The sequence below is a fragment of the Haemorhous mexicanus genome, chromosome 17 (assembly GCF_027477595.1).
Source record: "Haemorhous mexicanus isolate bHaeMex1 chromosome 17, bHaeMex1.pri, whole genome shotgun sequence".
Lineage (NCBI taxonomy): Eukaryota > Metazoa > Chordata > Aves > Passeriformes > Fringillidae > Haemorhous > Haemorhous mexicanus.
Window position 1 is genome coordinate 9,365,125 of NC_082357.1, and position 17,450 is coordinate 9,382,574.

The 17,450-nt window shown below is 40.1% G+C and overlaps 1 protein-coding gene across 3 annotated transcripts in view; it reads left to right on the top strand.

The window, feature by feature from the left end:
• Window positions 1–17,315, top strand: part of MOSMO (modulator of smoothened) — a 31,331-nt gene extending 14,016 nt beyond the window's left edge. For 2 of the 3 annotated variants that reach the window (XM_059861353.1, XM_059861355.1), the window contains 2 exons: window positions 6,592–6,804; window positions 13,434–17,315. In XM_059861353.1, the coding sequence (XP_059717336.1) occupies window positions 6,592–6,804; window positions 13,434–13,618 (398 nt within the window). In that variant the 3' untranslated portion in view covers window positions 13,619–17,315. The remainder of the gene's footprint in view (window positions 1–6,591; window positions 6,805–13,433) is intronic. The other variant, XM_059861356.1, reaches the window with a different exon arrangement.
• The last annotated feature ends 135 nt before the right edge of the window (window positions 17,316–17,450 follow it).

Genomic DNA, 17,450 nt, shown 5'->3' on the forward strand with positions numbered 1-17,450 from the left:
CAGTTCCTCACGAAAGAAGTAATTATTTTTGTAAGAACTGTACCAGACATTGTATTCTCATACTTGATTAGAGACTGGCAGTTGATCTTATCTTATATTTTGATTCTTTTATATACCCTTTATACCTATCTAGGTATAACTCAGTTACTGTGTTGTCCTACAGTGACTGATACACAAATGTGGAAGACAAGGTGTTCAACTTGCATATTGTTACTTAGTTGCAGTTAATTATGTGTGTGTGTGCTGTTTTTAAAAATGCTCTGATATGATGCTGTTTGAGGCTGTAAACTTTTAAAAACTGATTTAGTGGGTCAAGGTTGAAAATTGAGATGGGGACTATAATTTACAAAGCTGTAACTGTGAACAGCTGTAGATACAGAGCAATTCTGTGAGCTGTACCTGTGGGCCTCATTCAGTGGGACCTGACATTCAGAGACCCCATGATTCTGTTTGACTCTTACAACATGGGCCTTGCTGTACAGGATCTGGTGGTCTACCCCAGCATTGTTAATTCTTTTTTCCTCCTTGGTTTTGCACACCAGCAGGATGTTGTTATCATTTTCCCCTTCCCACCAGAGGTGGTGCTTATCCTACAGAGGCATAACTTTTCCCCTAACCCCTGCATTGCTTATTCTGAGCATGGCTAATCTCATAAGAGGGTACAGGGCCTGATTTCTAATGGAGTTTTGCCCTGGAAAAGTAGAATTAACTGTATGCAGTACCTCCAAGACTGTGGTAGGTAATGATCAGTACTGTCAGTTCCCTGGATTTTGGGAAAGGCAGAAGGGAGAGCCCTATGTTTCCAAGAAACTACTACCTCGACTACAGAATTCATAGAAATTTTGCCCTAAACAAAATACATATAAATAAACCTAAAGAAGTCATTCTCTCTTCCCTCTTTGAACAGCAACATCCCTTCTTGCCTGCTGCAGGAAAATAAATTCCATATGTAAGAATGGGAAACATCCCACTTCAACTGCCAAATTCCTTTGATGACTTTGAAAATTTTCTTCTTGGAAGTCCCTCCTCCTTGTTTCCTACATGGGTAGGTGCATTGGAACTGTTCTTTCCATGCTGTGTTGTTTGTTCCTCTCAGCAATTCCTCAGCTACACTTCACTCACATTGAAAGCAGTCTTCTGTCAGAGAGCTTGTTTGCAGGCAAGGAGCAGCAAACATGTTAAAGGCAAGCTGGCCAATGCCAACTTGATGGTTATCCTTAACACTGGTGCCTAGAATTAGTCTGCCATGACCAAATCACTGTGTTTTCTTTAGACCTTTCAAGTTTCCACTTGGATGGGCAACAAGCTACAACTCTGCTTATTGCTGGAGGCTGTGCCTCTTAGGTGGACCTACACCTTTTCCCATTCCAGTTTATCAGCTGAATTGAACTCAGAAATTTTCCACAACCAAGCTGTCCTTGTCTGTGGCCCAGTGAGAGTTACTGGGAATGGCTTCACTGAGCTGCCCTTAACTTCACATATGTCACTCCCAGGCGTGTGACTGTTACCTAACCAGCAGCAATGAATGTTTTAGTGTGCCCAAATAACACAGCTCCATGTACTGTGCTCATTACTAAAACATAAAACTTAGCAGTGTCCTTGCCACATTGGCAGTGCTCTAAGATTTATGTTACCAGCACCTAATTAAGAGACCTCTAAACTGTGCTTTTCACTTAGCAAGGATGGTTTAACAAGTCCACAGTACACTAAAGAGAAGTCTCTCCTTTGGGTAGGAACTGTCTGCTAGTCACAACTGGCATTTCCAGCAGCACCACCCCATCTCATCGGGACAGTGAGGGAGGGAGAGCAGGTGGCTCTCTGGAGGCAGCTCCAGTTTTAACCCCCTCACAAGGCATATTGGCCATACTACTTATAAGTGTTAGTATAGAGCATTTTGCTAAGGACGTGGTTGATGTATGGGACGTAAAGTAAGGCAGCTGTTGTCAAGGAATGTAAGGGGTTGCAGATGCATTTAAACCCAAGGAATAGCATTTTGTCTAAAATAATGGTAAAGACTAAACTAATTTTCAAGTTGGGACAGTAGGGGAGTGCAGAGGAGGAGCAGGTACCCCAGGCTGAGCAAGAGCAGTTCTGAGGGTTTGTGCCTTGGAGGTTCATGTGTCAGCATAGCTGCTGAGCTCTGGGACTTCCTAACATTTGAGCCCCACCTCATTCACTGCATGTTGCTTTTACCATATTAGTTATTTCTTGTGCTGTGGTGAGCTCCTCCTGGCCGTGGCACCTCTCCCGTGTCCATCTGGCACACCTGATCCCGCGTGTCCTGGCACTCAGGTAGCAGATGAACACTGAACATCTGAGTGGCCATTATTATGCTGCTGCTTTCCAGCCGTGCTATCGCTGTGCCACTTTTAATAATTCAGAAGTGATGTAGAGGAGGGGGAGTTAAAGGGCTGCAGCAATCTTTGTTTCTCTCTGTAGAGTGTGATTCCTCGTGGTGGCTCTGTAGTTACCAGGGAAACAAGAGAGGGATGGCAGAGCACCGCGGGGCTGGAGTGGGACTTGGGGGTCGGCTCCCTGGCAGCTGCACATCTGCACCAGGGGGGAGAATGAGGGCTTGCCTTTCCTTGCTTTGGTGCCCTTCCCCCTCTTTTCCTCAATGGTTTTGTGAAATTTAATTGTTAAATAGGTGATGCTCCCCAGTGTTGGTGTATTTGTTCAAGACCCTTTTTATCATTAATTCTAGTAAAAATATGCAGTGTCGAAAAATGAGCATTACTGGTGGTTTTGAGGAGTTGGATGATCACAAAATCTTTCTCTGAAATTAACTGGAGCCCTGGTTACACACAGACTGTCACTGCTGAGAGGTTTTTTAATGTGTTAGAAATGCTTTGGCACTTCAGGGAATAGATTTACTGGAAAAGAATAAGGACCACTTCAGTAACATTTACTCAGTGCAGCATTCTCTGATTTGATAAAGGTCGAATTTCATTTTTAGTAATTAGCATATCTATCCTAATCACCTCCTGCTCTAGCTGTACTGACCTGAATAATGTCAGTCTCTGAAGCTCTGGAGAGAGAGGCAGGTGAGAGCAGGGGAGCAGCCCCTGCGCCTCAGGGGTTCTCACTGTGGCTCCTGAGGGCTGAGCTGTGCAGGCAGGTGGAGGTGGGTGGGCAGCTGTGTTCACTCCACTGCAAATGTTTAGGGCTGGATCCATCTTTCTGCTCCTAATCTACTGGCATTAGCAGTGCTGTTTGTTTCATACCTGTGTTAGGTGCTTAGATTTTCAGCAGTTATGCTGAAGTAGTTCTGAGGGGATGACTTAAAAACCTTTTACTTCTGGATCTCGGTGGAAATTGGTGATTGATTTGAGATGGGCTGTTGAGCTGTTCTCTGACTACAGGCAGAAGGACTCTGTGCCTCTATCTCTGTCCCTCTTTTCAATGATAGACTAGATAAGGGGAAACAAGATTTTCTGTAACAAGTTTGTTTGCAGCTCCCTGGCAACTGTTTGCTTGATTGCTTCAGAATGGAGCCAAGAGAATAAAATACCATATAAACATGCTCTTCTTTTGAATTTCATGGCAAATGAATACTGTTTTTCCACACCAGAGAGTTCTTTTGAAGTCTGAATTCAACAGATTTGTCACTGTGGGATGAGCCCTGAGGTTTCCTTTCCTTGTGCCTAGTTTAAGCACACAAGTGAGGTATTCCTATGTAGTCAACTTGAACTTTAACTGAATTTATGCACACATAATGAGGTTGATTTTCCAGTTATCTTTATGAAACCTTCAGAAATGGTTCACAGACCTCTTGCCCTCCATTTGTCTCCCTAGAGGCTGCAAACTCAAGGTTCAGAACCTTAAATATGGAGTATATCGACTTCAGATTTGTAATCCATAAAGCAGAGTTAAGAAAAAATACTGTGTATGTGCTAGAAAGAGCTTAACCATAAAGCTCAGTATATTTCCTCCAAAATGTTAGATACTAAAATTTAATTGCTGACATTTTAAAACTCTGATTAAAAAAAAAAAAAAAAAAGGCCCAAAACCTCACCAGAGTAAAATAATACACTTGGGCACCAGAAGTGATGTTTAGAAGCCATTCCCTGAATAGTTTCTTGCAAATATCCTTGGGTATTAAGAAGGAATGCTACTGTGCTACTCACAATTCTGAGATTTTTTTTTCTTGTTTTCTTCATTTTCATTTCTGGGTTTTTTGGTTTGGGTGGTTCTTTTGGGATTTTTTTAATCACCTTTTGGAGTAGTAGATGTTGGTAGTAAGAGAAATTGCATTAAAAATAATAGTTCAAGATGGAGTTCTCTTTTGTTTCCTCTTGATGTGGCACTTCTGGGCTTAGCTTTGGTTCTCTCTGAGTCTGACACGTTAAGTGTGCTCTTGTTAGTTGAAAAATATCTTCAATATAAACTGCAAATTGCATGTACAAAATGAAATAGTTGTCTCTTGCTTATACATGCTTATCTACAGCAGCTGTTATTCAGTTTCAGTTAAGACACAAAATGGAACCATGTTCAGCAGAGTGACTCTTATTATTGCTGCTTTTTCCAAAGTTAAAAATGCACTAAATTATTGCCACTGAAGTCAGAAGAGGTCTTTGAATTCAGAAAACATCTATTGAGTGTATGATGTCATTTTTATGAAGTCATTCTTTGATTAGAATTGCAGTTTAGAAGAAACTGACTTCTGCTGTAAGGATAGCAAAATTGTTTTTAAATCTTGGTCTTGCACAGTGATTGGGATTAATTTCCTGTTCTATGATGCTGCAGTGAATAGCCTCTTTATCCCCAAACTGCAGGAAACTGCTCAGTGTTTTGTGTGAGGTTCTGCAGTGTGTGTGTTCCAGGGAGCTTGACATTTAAGGACACATCTCCCCTCTGTCCCAGCAGCTGATGGGCAATGGAAATGTTGCAAGCTATGGAAGAGAAGCAGTTCATGTAAAACTGTACTGTGCAGGCACGGAGCTGGGCAGGATTGCTTGTGTAACCCTGGCTCAGGTTTGTGTGATCCTGGTGCACAGCAATGGTGTGATTGCTGTGAATCTGGAGTAGAAAATGCCAGCTTTATTGGTTTTGTAGTTATTCAGTCTTTGGCTGAAAATTCATCACTGAATCTTTCAGTTGATGGATGTGTAATTAAAAGGATATATTTGAATAAGACTGAAATTTTGTAGTCTAAACAAATGTTGGAAGAATACTTCAACAGAACAGGTTCAGTAATGGTTTTGCTTTTGTTTCTTCTTATCCCCTGGGATATGAAGCAGTACATTTAATAAGACTCTAAACATCTAATAAAACATTATATGCTGCCTCCTAACCCAACAATTCTAAGCTCAGAGGCTGATTCTGCTGCTACTCATTGCTCAGGTGTGAGCAGAGAGGATCTGTAGAAGTTGGCTCCAGGGTGCCAGGAGGTGCAAGCTAGGACTGGTTAATCTTGCAACTATTGGCTTTCTTCTTTGTTTCACACGTTTTCCTTCCCCCAAAAAGAGTCTAGAAAGAATGATAGATGTTCCTCCCTGCAAAGGACATGCTAAATGTAAGCTTCTCAGTCTTACTGTAATTGTGTCTAAGTTGTCCTCTTTTTATTTGAAAGAGGTCAACTGAAACAATATTTACTTGAAGTAATTTGTGGAGAAAGATGTTGACTCTAATGCTGTCCACTTTTGGATTTTGCTCCTAATGTAGATAAAGGATAATTGTGATTACTTAGGACAACAGTTCAGAAAAAAAGACAAAATTGAGAAATCTAGAACTTAATGTTTAAGAGACACTGGAAGAAATGGATCTTAATCTTCCATGTTAAATTGGGATTAGAAAGATGACTTCATTATTAAAGCTCACTAAAAGCTTCTTTATGAGTCTCAAAAGCACTGACTTGGATTTAAAAGAATATTTTTAAAAAATTATTATTTAACAGACAATACATCATTTTTGTTAAATCTTAATGGTTCCTGTACCAATCTTATTCTTTTTCTAGCATCTTTTTGATAGATCTTTTCTGTAGATATCCCAGTTTCTGTGTGTAGTAACTTGTTAGCAATCCGAAGGATTGATCAGTCTTGCATGGAAGGACTCTTTAGTGAGTTACTGTCAAGAAGTGTGGGTTTTTTAATGTTTTTAAAATCATACATGAATCAAATGCAGTTTCTGCTGCAAGAGACAGAAGCTTAAAGCTATATTTACAAATGAGGGGAAAAGATATTAGACAATTAAATGCATTTTAAGGAGGCTGCAACTCATTTTGTTAGGCTATAAAAGTACTTCATCCTGCACAGATGAGGGAGTGATCCTCTATGCAAGTCAGCTACCACGTTAGCAGATATTGGCAGGCTTTATTAGCAGTGCTTTATCCCTTTGATTAGACCTTGATTGCCACTCAGGAACCAGATACAGCTTGCAGCCATCTCACTTCAGCTTGTGCAAGCGTGTGATGAAGGAACATGAAGACAGATGTTTATAGCATGCCCCCCATCCTCTGTGTTTGAAAGGCTTACTAAGGTTCATCAAAGAAAGAATCCCTTATTTGGGGCAAATCTGAGCTGTGGTTTGCAATGGAGCGCCCCTCAGAGAGGATTTTGAAAGTTTACTTGCCTCTCTGCTATGTGTTTTCAGGTGCTCTCACAGTTGGCCTTGTGCGACAGTGTCAAACCATCCATGGACGTGACAGGACCTGTATTCCTCCACGGCTGCCTCCCGAGTGGGTCACTACGTTATTTTTCATCATAATGGGAATCATTTCACTAACTGTCACATGTGGTTTGCTGGTGGCTTCCCACTGGCGAAGAGAAGCTACTAAATATGCCCGCTGGATAGCTTTCACTGGAAGTAAGTGACCTCAACTGCACAGTCCTGTATGCAGGATAAACTGGTGGAGTCTGAAATAACACCTTAGTGTTGGAAAGGAGCAACTGCTTAGGGCTCCTGCTATGCAAAACATTCCTTCTCTTTGAATACCACATCTGAGGGAAAAATAAGTCTTCAGAAATAAAGGGGTTGGTATCTTAAGTGACTGTAATAGAGAGGGAATAATGGTGTGAAAGAAAGGAAGGCCTGACCCCTTTACCTTCCTTGGGCAGTACCATTAATCGACCTAAGAAAATGAGCAGGGGTAGAAGAGGTCAGTTCCGACTTGAGTGGTTGTAGTATTTCATACTTCCCCACTCCCATATATCCAGGACAATCCTAGCAGCCTGCAATTACTGAAAATTCCCTCTCTGAGGCAGAGGAGGCAGTTGGTACATCTGAGCTAACCTGTCCTTACTCAGGTGTCTCGTGAATACCTCGTTCGGGGTTGAGGCTGGTTCAGTTCTGCTTCATGCTCATGGCAGCTGCTTTATTCAGAATGTCTGCATCCTAATTGGCTATGCAGGAGGATTGCCCACTGCAGAGCATCTGCTGTGCTTCACAGCACCAAGACTTCTGCTTCCAGAAGTGTCCTGCAGCCGTGCTTTAGCCAGAGGGAGGAGTACCAGTGCTTTTCTGCCTCCTTCGTTGTGCTCTGCATGAGCACCAGTGTAACTCCTCACAGCTGAGCCTGCTGCAGCAGCCCTGTGTTTGCACACAGGGAAGCATATCCTATGGCTACTTCAGTGCAAAAAAAACAGTTATAATGAGCAAGGGGAATAACTATCAAACTTCCTTTTCTTGGTGTGTGTTACAGGCTTAGCCCAACTGTGAAATGGTGCCTTAATGGTGGGGATGACAGCATGAAAAATCTCAAAACCTGAGGGCTTTTAAATTGACTTGAATTATGACAAACCACTAAAGGTAGTGTGAACACTAACTAGAAAATGCAAGTTTGTGGTTTACACGGGCATAAATAAGGTTTAATGGAACTCTGACACCTAATGATATCTAATATGAGTTAGATTTAACCTTGTTTTTGGGAAGGGAATAATATTAAAAAGTGCTCGGCTTCAACAAAGGTACTTCACTGAGGTACTCATACAATCAAAGCCATCTTTCTGACAACGTTGCTACACAGCATATTAAACTAATAGTGCTGCTCTTACAGACAATGGAGCTATTGAAATGCTGTATCCATTGTGATTGATTTTCATTTATTTTCCAGTGAATGATTAAAATAGCAGACCTGGGTATTACTGAATATTCCATCCCAACTTTTCCAGTGCACCTGTTTATCTATACATATTTCATGTGTATCTAATATATGTGGTGGGGGGTTAAAGTCAAAATGCTGTGTAAAGTTAAAATGCTTACAGGGAGCTGGAGCAAAAGCTCTTGGGTAAAGAGGGGAGTGTGAGTTCTAGATATCAACGTTTTTCTTTAATATCTGTAATCATCACATCCCTGCAGCTTTAGTTTTCTACAGCTGTGATGATTAGTTCAGCCAAAAAATGTGGTACCCTAAGGCTTTTTTGTTTTGAGTTTTTTCTCTAGAGATTTCTTCAGGCTTGCAACAGGTTCATTATTAGATGTCTCAGTATAGAAGGACATTTTTATTTCACCACTTGTCTTCTTGGTATGAAATGTTTAATAATGAAACACACTAATTTGTTCTTTTGCAAGTCAGAATTATTCATAATTCTATTAAGATATGATCTCTGTGTTGCTGAAATAAAATTCAATGTCTTTGGTATTCATCTCCAGTACATACAACTCTGTGACCTTTGCATCCCTGTTAACAAAGATGAACTCACTTGTTAGGAAAATTAATTTTGAAAAATAGGAGTGAGTGGAAGGAAGATTTCTAGATTTTTCAAAAAGTTGTTGAGAGTGACTTCTTTGGTTCATTGGATACAACCCAAATTAGTAACCTTTTTGTAGGTTAATATTAGGAACTGTGCAGCCATGTGGAATCAACTTGGAATACCCTGAGCAGATCCTTCCTGTGAAGTGCCAGTGCTGTTTAGATGAAAATGTGTAACACATTAGAAGGGGGTAGGCAAGACTTCATATTTGTATTCCATCTCATCTGCAAGTGATTTCAAAACTCAGTGGCCTTGTGCAAGCTGCTAGCAGATCCTCTCACAGAACTTTCTGAGCACAATGCAGGACATGTGATCCTGGGCAGGCAGGGAAGTCTGCTGGGACTTCCAAGGGAAGCTCTGGGACTGGCAGCTCTGTTCCTTCAAATGCAAGGGGGTCTGGAGTAAATATCTGAGGCAAAGGAATCCTTTTGCTCAGCCTTTTCCTTACAACTCTGAGAGCAGCAAGGAAAGCCTGATAAGAGGTCACTTTGGTCCAGTTCATGCTGGAATTTATATATAGTTGTATAACTTATATTATTAATTGAATTTTTGCTTGTAATCTTGGGATGACTCAAGGTGTTTTCAAATAAATACCTATAGCTAAACTTTTTCATCTGCATACCTATAAATATGAATTGTTGCTGAGCATGGTCTTGTTTATCTTGTTTAGCTAAGAGACATGAAGAAGACAGAAGTTTATCCTGTCAGTTCTCTTTCTTCTATACATTTCTGAAGGGATACACCCCAGAGGGTATTTACAAGCACGGCATTTGCCTCATTCCCCAGTTGTTGGTGGGTTTACTGCATAGAAACTTGTCCTTTTTGACAACTCTGCAAACAGCTTTGTGGAGAGGAGAGCTATTGCTGTCCTCTAGGCCATACTGCATGAGTGACAAAAGTCTTGTACAGGTAAATGTGAAGGTTTTCCTTCATTTTTTGTAGAGGAGAGTCTTTCAGGAATCAGTATTCCTACTGATATGATCAGTATTGTCACTCTGGGCAGAGATACCATCAAAACTGTCACTGGTGTTTCAGTAGTACCACATTCATACAGGGTTGTGGAGAGTGGGTTCCTTGTTGGTGTTCGTCTGTGCACTGCCCAGGTTTTGTGTGATTCTTCAATGAACAGGGTGTTACAAACCCATAGCTGTGCCTGGTGTGTAGGTAGCAGGTAAAGCTCTGATCAGCTGTTCCTTTGCTTGTATACCAGAACTGCCTTTTGCCATCCCAGCTTCTATACTCATCACTAATGGTACCCTGGGACATAGTGACACAAGTTGGTAGCCAAAAGGTGACTGGTTCTGGTATTTCTCCACATGTCTCTGACACTGCTCCTATGTTGCTACCTCTGCTTCAGATTTATGTAAATCTCTGACCTTTTTAGGGTGCTTGTTTTCTGTCTTCCAGTTGATAAGATAGGATGTGGTGAAGGTGTGGAAATCTCAATGTTGTCATTTTCATGGTCCTTCAGATACTGTCAATTTCCATAAATAGAAGCAATGTCCAGAGCTTATTCCAAATGGAGGCCACAGAGGTGATCTCACGTATGTCATTGCAATTTTGCCTACTGCAAGAATTCACAGAGCTCCCTCCAAGATCTGTTTACATTGTAAAGATTCAGGTCTCCCACCATCTGCTGCAGCTAGAAAGGGGATGAATTCTGTGTCTGCTGCTACTGAATGAGGTGCTTCTCTGAGATGTATCAAGGGAGAAGATGCTAGACAGAAAAATCATATTTCCACCATTTTTCCTGCAGTTATCAGAGAGTCTGGAATTGGTTTCGTTTTTTCCCTGAGGATTTAAAAGTTCATGAGCAATAATGGACTGCTTTTTGGAATGCAAGTAAAAATGGGGCAGGATAATCACATCCTTAACTAACAGTAGCTATCCTGTGAATGTCTGTCTCTGGTGTTCCCCAGTGAATAAAGTGCTTCTTGAGTTATTAAAGATTTGTACCAGGTGCTGCTTTCTGTGTTATGTGTCTCTATAGAGGCAAGCAGATATTACAGTGAGCCTCTGAAGACTAAACCTTTTCTTAAGAACAGATTTCTTTTGAAGTAGTCATTAGATGCTCAAAACAATTTCAAACTAAAGAATTAGAGGAACTAGTTGGGTTTTTTGACAGCCACCATTCAGATGCAGACTAGAAAGCTCTTCTGTGCTTATGTAGGTCTGCTCAAGAAACACATACCCATGCTTTTCTCAGATGGACTCAGATGTTTGAGATACAATTGTGTTTAAGAAAAGGAAACATTTTTTAAGGAATAGGTTGTATAATGTGGAATTACATGGACCAATAATCATGTCGATTAAAACTTTCTTCGTTGTTTGATGCTTAACATCTGGTGTCTGGGTCTTTGGTTCTGTTCTAATAGATGGCCTAACGAGGTGACACTGAGCAGCAATGTGGCAACTGTGCAGTTCCAGATGTTTTCTCATTGTGCCCTTTCCCTTCCCCTTTGAAGAATAACCGGGCGGTGCGGGCACGGTGCGAGCGAGACACGAGCCCCCTCCAGTGGAACATCTGGGTGTTCCTGCTCGGCACTGGAATGATCCTGGTGCTGCCTGCTCTTGGCTCGAGGTGTTGTGAAAGCTGCTTTATGTGTTTTGGAAGGCAAGGAGCAGCTGATGTTCTGATGTGGATCATGGTTTATGAAAGCACCCTTCTTTGGTTATGCCCAGGTCCTGCTTGGACACTCTCTGAATTCAGATCCATCATGCCCAGTATCTTCTAGAATATTAGTGTTTTTTCCTTAAAGCTGAGAGCTGTGCTATGGAAATCATAAGCACTAAGATATAAAATATATGGTAAACTGTTCATCTTGGATATACACAGAGTCCATTAAAAAATGGGTTTATTGTGGGCACTGTAGCTGGATAAACTGGAGCACCTGTATTTAGTGAGGAAGAGCAGTAGTGAAGCTGCATTAAAAAATATTGATGCTGCTCCAGCCAATCATTTCCTCATTTGTAAAGGCCAGAAACTCTGTTCTGGTGAGGCTGAAGGGGACAGGCAAGCTCCTGATTTTATTTTACATACCTTTGGAAACAAAAGCAGCTGCAGCACTTCTTGCAGGGGAACTGGTGATTAAGGTGATGGTTATTACTGTTGCCAGTGGTTTTGATGTTGCTTGTTTGACTTTTAAGTAGGCTCAAGTAGGGAACAGCATCCCCAGGGTTTCCTCTGTCTTGCAGTGGTGGAGAAGGGAAAGAGGAGACAATGACAGCACCTGTGTCCCTTACTAACCAACTAAAACCAGCAGCCTGTATTAACAAGAGAAAGCTGAGAAACTCAGCACATCATCAGTCACTTTGTTCAGGCTGGAGCATTGTAACTTGGCTTGAATTTTCTTTTTTGTGTGTGGCCAGGTTATAGGCAGAGTTTGAGGAGTAGGAGAGGCTTCAGTGTGAGCTGTGCTTCATGTCAGAAGATGTTGCTATGTGGATTTGTGGGGTTGGTGAGACAACAGAGCAGATTCAGCTCCTCTCTCCCCCCAGATCTAATTGGATTTGGTTGAATAATAGGTATTGTGGTGCCATGTTCCACTCACAGTAAATAATGTCTGAAACAAGGCTGAAATACATAGAAGTGAAATAGGAGCAAAGTGCTAATACTTGACTGAAGTGGTAGAATCAGATAAAATTCTGTTTTATTCTAATACTGATTTAAAAAAAACCCACTGTGTATTCTTGCATATACCATCAAACCAATTCAAGAGCTAATCCTTTTTATTGTGAATAATACCTTGCCTCTCATTGCCTTGGTTGACAGTAGAGTCCTGCACAGCTACATCCAAACTAAAGAGGGTTACTTTTCCAAAGCTGGACTACAGAAACACTGAAGTTGTCATCTGGAAAAAAAGACTGGATATTCTCTCCTGGGTTTGATCAGAGTATTGAAATGTGCTGTGAGGAATCTTGGTTACTATTGATACTTGAAGGCCTGTGAAATCTGTAATGTAATTCTTTAACAGGAGTTCTGGATTTCTTGTACTTTCACTCAGAGACAGTTGCAAGAACAAAACATATACGTGAATTTGAAGTGAAATGAAAGCCCTCATTGCTTGGTTTCTTTGTTCACAGAGTCTGAATTTAGTTTTTCACTAAGAAGCTTGAATTAAACTGAATCAGAAAACTTTCATTTCATTGTATTACAATGAGAAATTCTAAGGATATTTTATTATCTAAGGAAACATTCATATAATGTTAGGAAACTGGTATCTTTTAATCATAAAAGAAATTACAGTCTGAATGTTTTCTATTTTTAGCAAAGCTTTTACAGAAAATGAATGTGTGAAGAATGGGAGAGGGCAACTACAGCTGGAAAAAGACAACTGATAATAGAAAAAGTTTCTTCAATGTTGAATGTTACTTTATCTTGACTGGGAAAAATTACTCTAAAATAACTGGAGAATAAATGACTGAACTTTGAGATGGTGATAGAAGTATACCTACCAATTTTTTATTCTGTAAAGAGGGTTCATGATCTAGTGAGCAGAACTGAAATTACAGTCAAAACTGGGAACTTACAGCCTTTCTGGGGAATAGATGAGGGATGTTTTGAAAGCATCATAAAGTCTACTCAGTCATTTCAAGCAAGTTATCAGCTCAGATAGCTCTGATCTCAGCTCTTCAGTTCAGTCAGGATATTTTACTTGTTTTTCTGGAGCGCTCTGTGAACAGGTAAATATTTACACTTTAACACAGCAGTGACTGTTTTTTTCTTTTCTCTTTTCTTTGCAGTGATTCTATTCTGTATGGCAGCCCTAATATTTCCAATAGGATTTTACATCAATGAAGTTGGAGGTCAACCCTATAAATTACCCAATAACACAGTGGTCGGGTCTTCGTATGTACTGTTTGTCTTATCCATTTTCTTTACAATAGTGGGACTTCTATTTGCTGGCAAAGTTTGTTTACCTGGCTGATGAATGTCTGGACTGCAGGACTTTATTTTGGAAAAGAGCAAGACATCAGAATTGCATTCTCAGGAGGATGCCTAAATCAGACTGTCAAACACTGACTGAAAAGAGGAATGCTTTGACTTGTTCTCACTATGCACTTTGGATGAAAAAAAGGAGAGCCTTTCCCATAACCAAATACAGACCACGTTGACTAATCTCCTGAGCATACTTCAATGCAGTCAGGTCTGCACTGTGATAGGAACTGGTGAAGAATGCTTTACACTGACAAGCATAACGCCCCACGTTACTGGACTGTTCCTGTTTTTAATGTCTAACAATTTGGAAGTCAAAGTATTTATGAACTTTGTGGTGGACCAGAGGGTTGTGGAGGAACTCAAGTGAGGCTGGCCTCGCTGTTTAGGAGATTAGTGTTTTACATCTTCCTTCTGATGAGCAAAGCCTTTGGCACCATTGTGGATCAATCTTGCATTACTGCACCAAGAAGCCAATAGATCAAAACATGTTCTCTCAATGTATGTAACAGCAAAAAGACATACATCCCCTGCTCCCCCATAAGCTCTAGGAAACACTAAGGAACATTGTAGAGGGGGATTTCGTCCTTATATTTATATAAATATATATATATAAATATATATATATTTTGCTGATGCAGTATACAGTGTGTGTGTATGTGTGTGTGTGTGTATATACACATATGTATATATATATGTATATACACACAAATGATTCCTGGAAAAGAACTCAGAATGCTTTGCTAGCAAAACACTGTGGTGTGCAAAACTAGAACTCAATAGAAAAAAGCCATTTTTCTGAAGGCCACATAGCTGAGAGTCTTCAGTTTACCTCATTCTTTGTAGCAGCCCTTGATTTTAACAGTTTTTTGTAATAGGTACAAACGATCCCATGCCTTTCTAGGTGCAATTTTAAGTTAAGCTAAAATTCTTTTTATGGTAATTTATTTGTATATGAGGGTAGAAGGTGAGATCATGTCATACCTTAAAATCCTAATTTTGGGAAACTGACACTATTTAAATTATTAGCAACTGTTGTACAGAAAAATCTCTTTTTTTCTACTTCATTGTTACAATAGCATTCATACATATTCAAGCACAGCATTTTACCATAGGTAAGCATTCCTTTTAGCACATATAAAATGCAATGTTTAAAGTAATGCAAACACTATCCCACTGCAAAGATGGATGAACTTATTTTCAGATGAGTATTAATTCATCTTTGCCAAAAAATTGAGCAATATAATTGTTAAAAATGTATGCCTTGTTTACTAAAGTTGTTATTTTAAATATAGATTTAATGGCCACCAAAATTTGGAATAAATATTCTTCACTAAAGTAGTTTGATTTTTCAACACAAGGATAAACCATTGAATCCACAGACATCTTAATTCACTACTAGGTTGGTGTTCCAGGGAAGCTGCCTGCACTATCCGTATTTGTTTTCCTGTTAATACATAGTTTGCCTGAGATTCATTCTGAAAACAAAATAAAATTGTCTGTTTTGAGCACTGTTTCATTGAGCTTACTAGAGGAACTGCATTCATGAACAGACAGTCATTCTAGGATGAGATTTATGTTAAAATAAAATCAGCAGTTTCCAAAGTAATCACTTACCAGAGAAGCTGGAGTGTTTAAAAATAACACAGTTTGCACAATTATTTTAAACTCTGTGCCATTCAGACCATAGTGGGTCCCTGCCTTTCTTCATTTCTCCCCTCTCCTCCAAGGTATTTTAGTACAAAAATCTAATTTGTTTATGTATATTTTCTTTTGAATTTTTTAACCAAACTTGCCACTGGAATTGTTTCTAAGTAATTTTTTTTTCCCAGTCAGCTCATTCACAGGCAGAATGGAATGTTTATGGATCACAAAATTTTTCCAAAGTGTACTAATCTGTAAATACAGCCAAGCACTTACTTGGAAGTCATGGTTTAATAATTATAATTTGGTTCCTAATTTAAGCCTTCATCTGCATGGGCAGTCTGAGGCTCCTAGTGATAGTGGTAGAGGTAAAAGGCAGGGTTCAGCTGCTTGATATCTTTCAAAGTTTTGGTGTTATCACTACTATGTCCTAAGATGAAGTATTCACTAAAACTTGGATTATAAATTACATTTTCATTAATGTTACACTTGTAAATAGTTCGAGATTTTTGTGACTGGAACACAGCTGGGGGGTGGGGAGAGTTTCTAAGCTGCTAAAATTTCTTTCCCTTCCCACCCCTCCAACTTACTTATTTCAGTTATTGTAACATCATGTGGTGGATTTAGGCTTTGATTAAATGGATCACAATAATAATTTTTTAAAAACCAAACAAAACCACTTATCTTGGAACATACCCAGACTGGCTGGCTGACTGGAAATTGATCTGATCTGCCAATGCTATTGCTATGAATTATTAAATGTTAGCAAAGGTTTAGCAAACAGATTTATTAAATATTTGAGCATTTCAAATCCAGAAATAGATGCGGCCAAATGCATTTTAGAAAACCCAAACCAGTAATTGAAGAGACAGCTGTCAACAGTTGCTTTTAATAAGGTCACTAAGTACTATATAGTACAGTATTAATTTATAGCAGAAAATCATATCTTGTAAACTGTATATAAAACACTGTTTTATGGTGCAATCATTTGTCAAACTTATGTCTGTTACTTTTGTTTTAAAGTTGTGTGCATTCTTTTCATACCTAAGAGCATCACTGTAAAATCTGCTGAAGACTATTTATAGGTTTTATTTGCACAGGGTTTTGTTTTGAACTACAGGAAGTTCGTATTGAACATGCCTAAACATCTGTAGACTTTTTCAGTTCATGAAAAGCAAATGTTTCCATATGAATCTTCTCCAAAGGTAATCCCATATTTGTGTTGAGTGTTTACATAAACTTTTCTGATTCTGCCAGCCATTCATTATTTTTTAACTTTTTGAAGGACAGCTCATTTTATACATCACTAGAGAATTCCATTTATTCCTTTGCTTCTAAATCCTCCCAAAGGTTTGATACCCCATCATAATGTAACTTGTGCACACTTTGTCATTTTATTTGGCTAACAAAACATAAGATTGGAAACTGAAAATACTTTCGGAAGGAAAAACTAGTAAATTGTTCTGTATAAATCTAATGATTGAGCTCAGCTGAAATAATCGCCTGGAAGCTGTTTGGCTGAGCGCTGGGGAGGGTGTGCTTCCCAGAACACACCAGCCGAACCCTTTAGCGAGGTCTGTGCGCTGCTGATGCAGCTGGAGAGCGGTGCCGGTGTCGGAAGGCACGGGCAGAGTGCCACTCTCCGAGCCCCGGCCTCTGCCTGAGGCCGTGCCGCCTGAGCCGGGCCCTCCTGCCGTCCCTGTGTTCCCGAGACCTTGTTTAACCACTCCAGAACACACCTGTAGGTTCCTGTTTGCCCACACACACACGCACGGGAAAATGGAAGCTGTCCTTTAAAACCTTTGTGAAGGATGAACATAATGAAGGAAATGGTGTCTGCAGGCGGGCTGTCCTGCCTGGGCTCGAGGCCGGGCCCGCCGCCTGCACCCCCGGCCTTTACTGAGGGTTGTTTTCTATTGGTTAGAGCATTTTTCAATTAATGATTTCCGAACAAATGTTAATACAAACTGTATAAAATGAACATAATTTTCTTCACTTGTATTTTTGTTATTGAGCAAGTTTATCAAAATAAATTGTCTACTAAAGCGACTGGCTCCGGCTGCACTGACTGGAACCAACCCCGCCCCGCACACAGGTCTCCCCATTCAGGTGTGTCCCTCCTTCAGGTCTCCCCCCTCAGGTGCGTTCCCCCCTCAGGTGCGGCCCGGCGGGACCCCTCG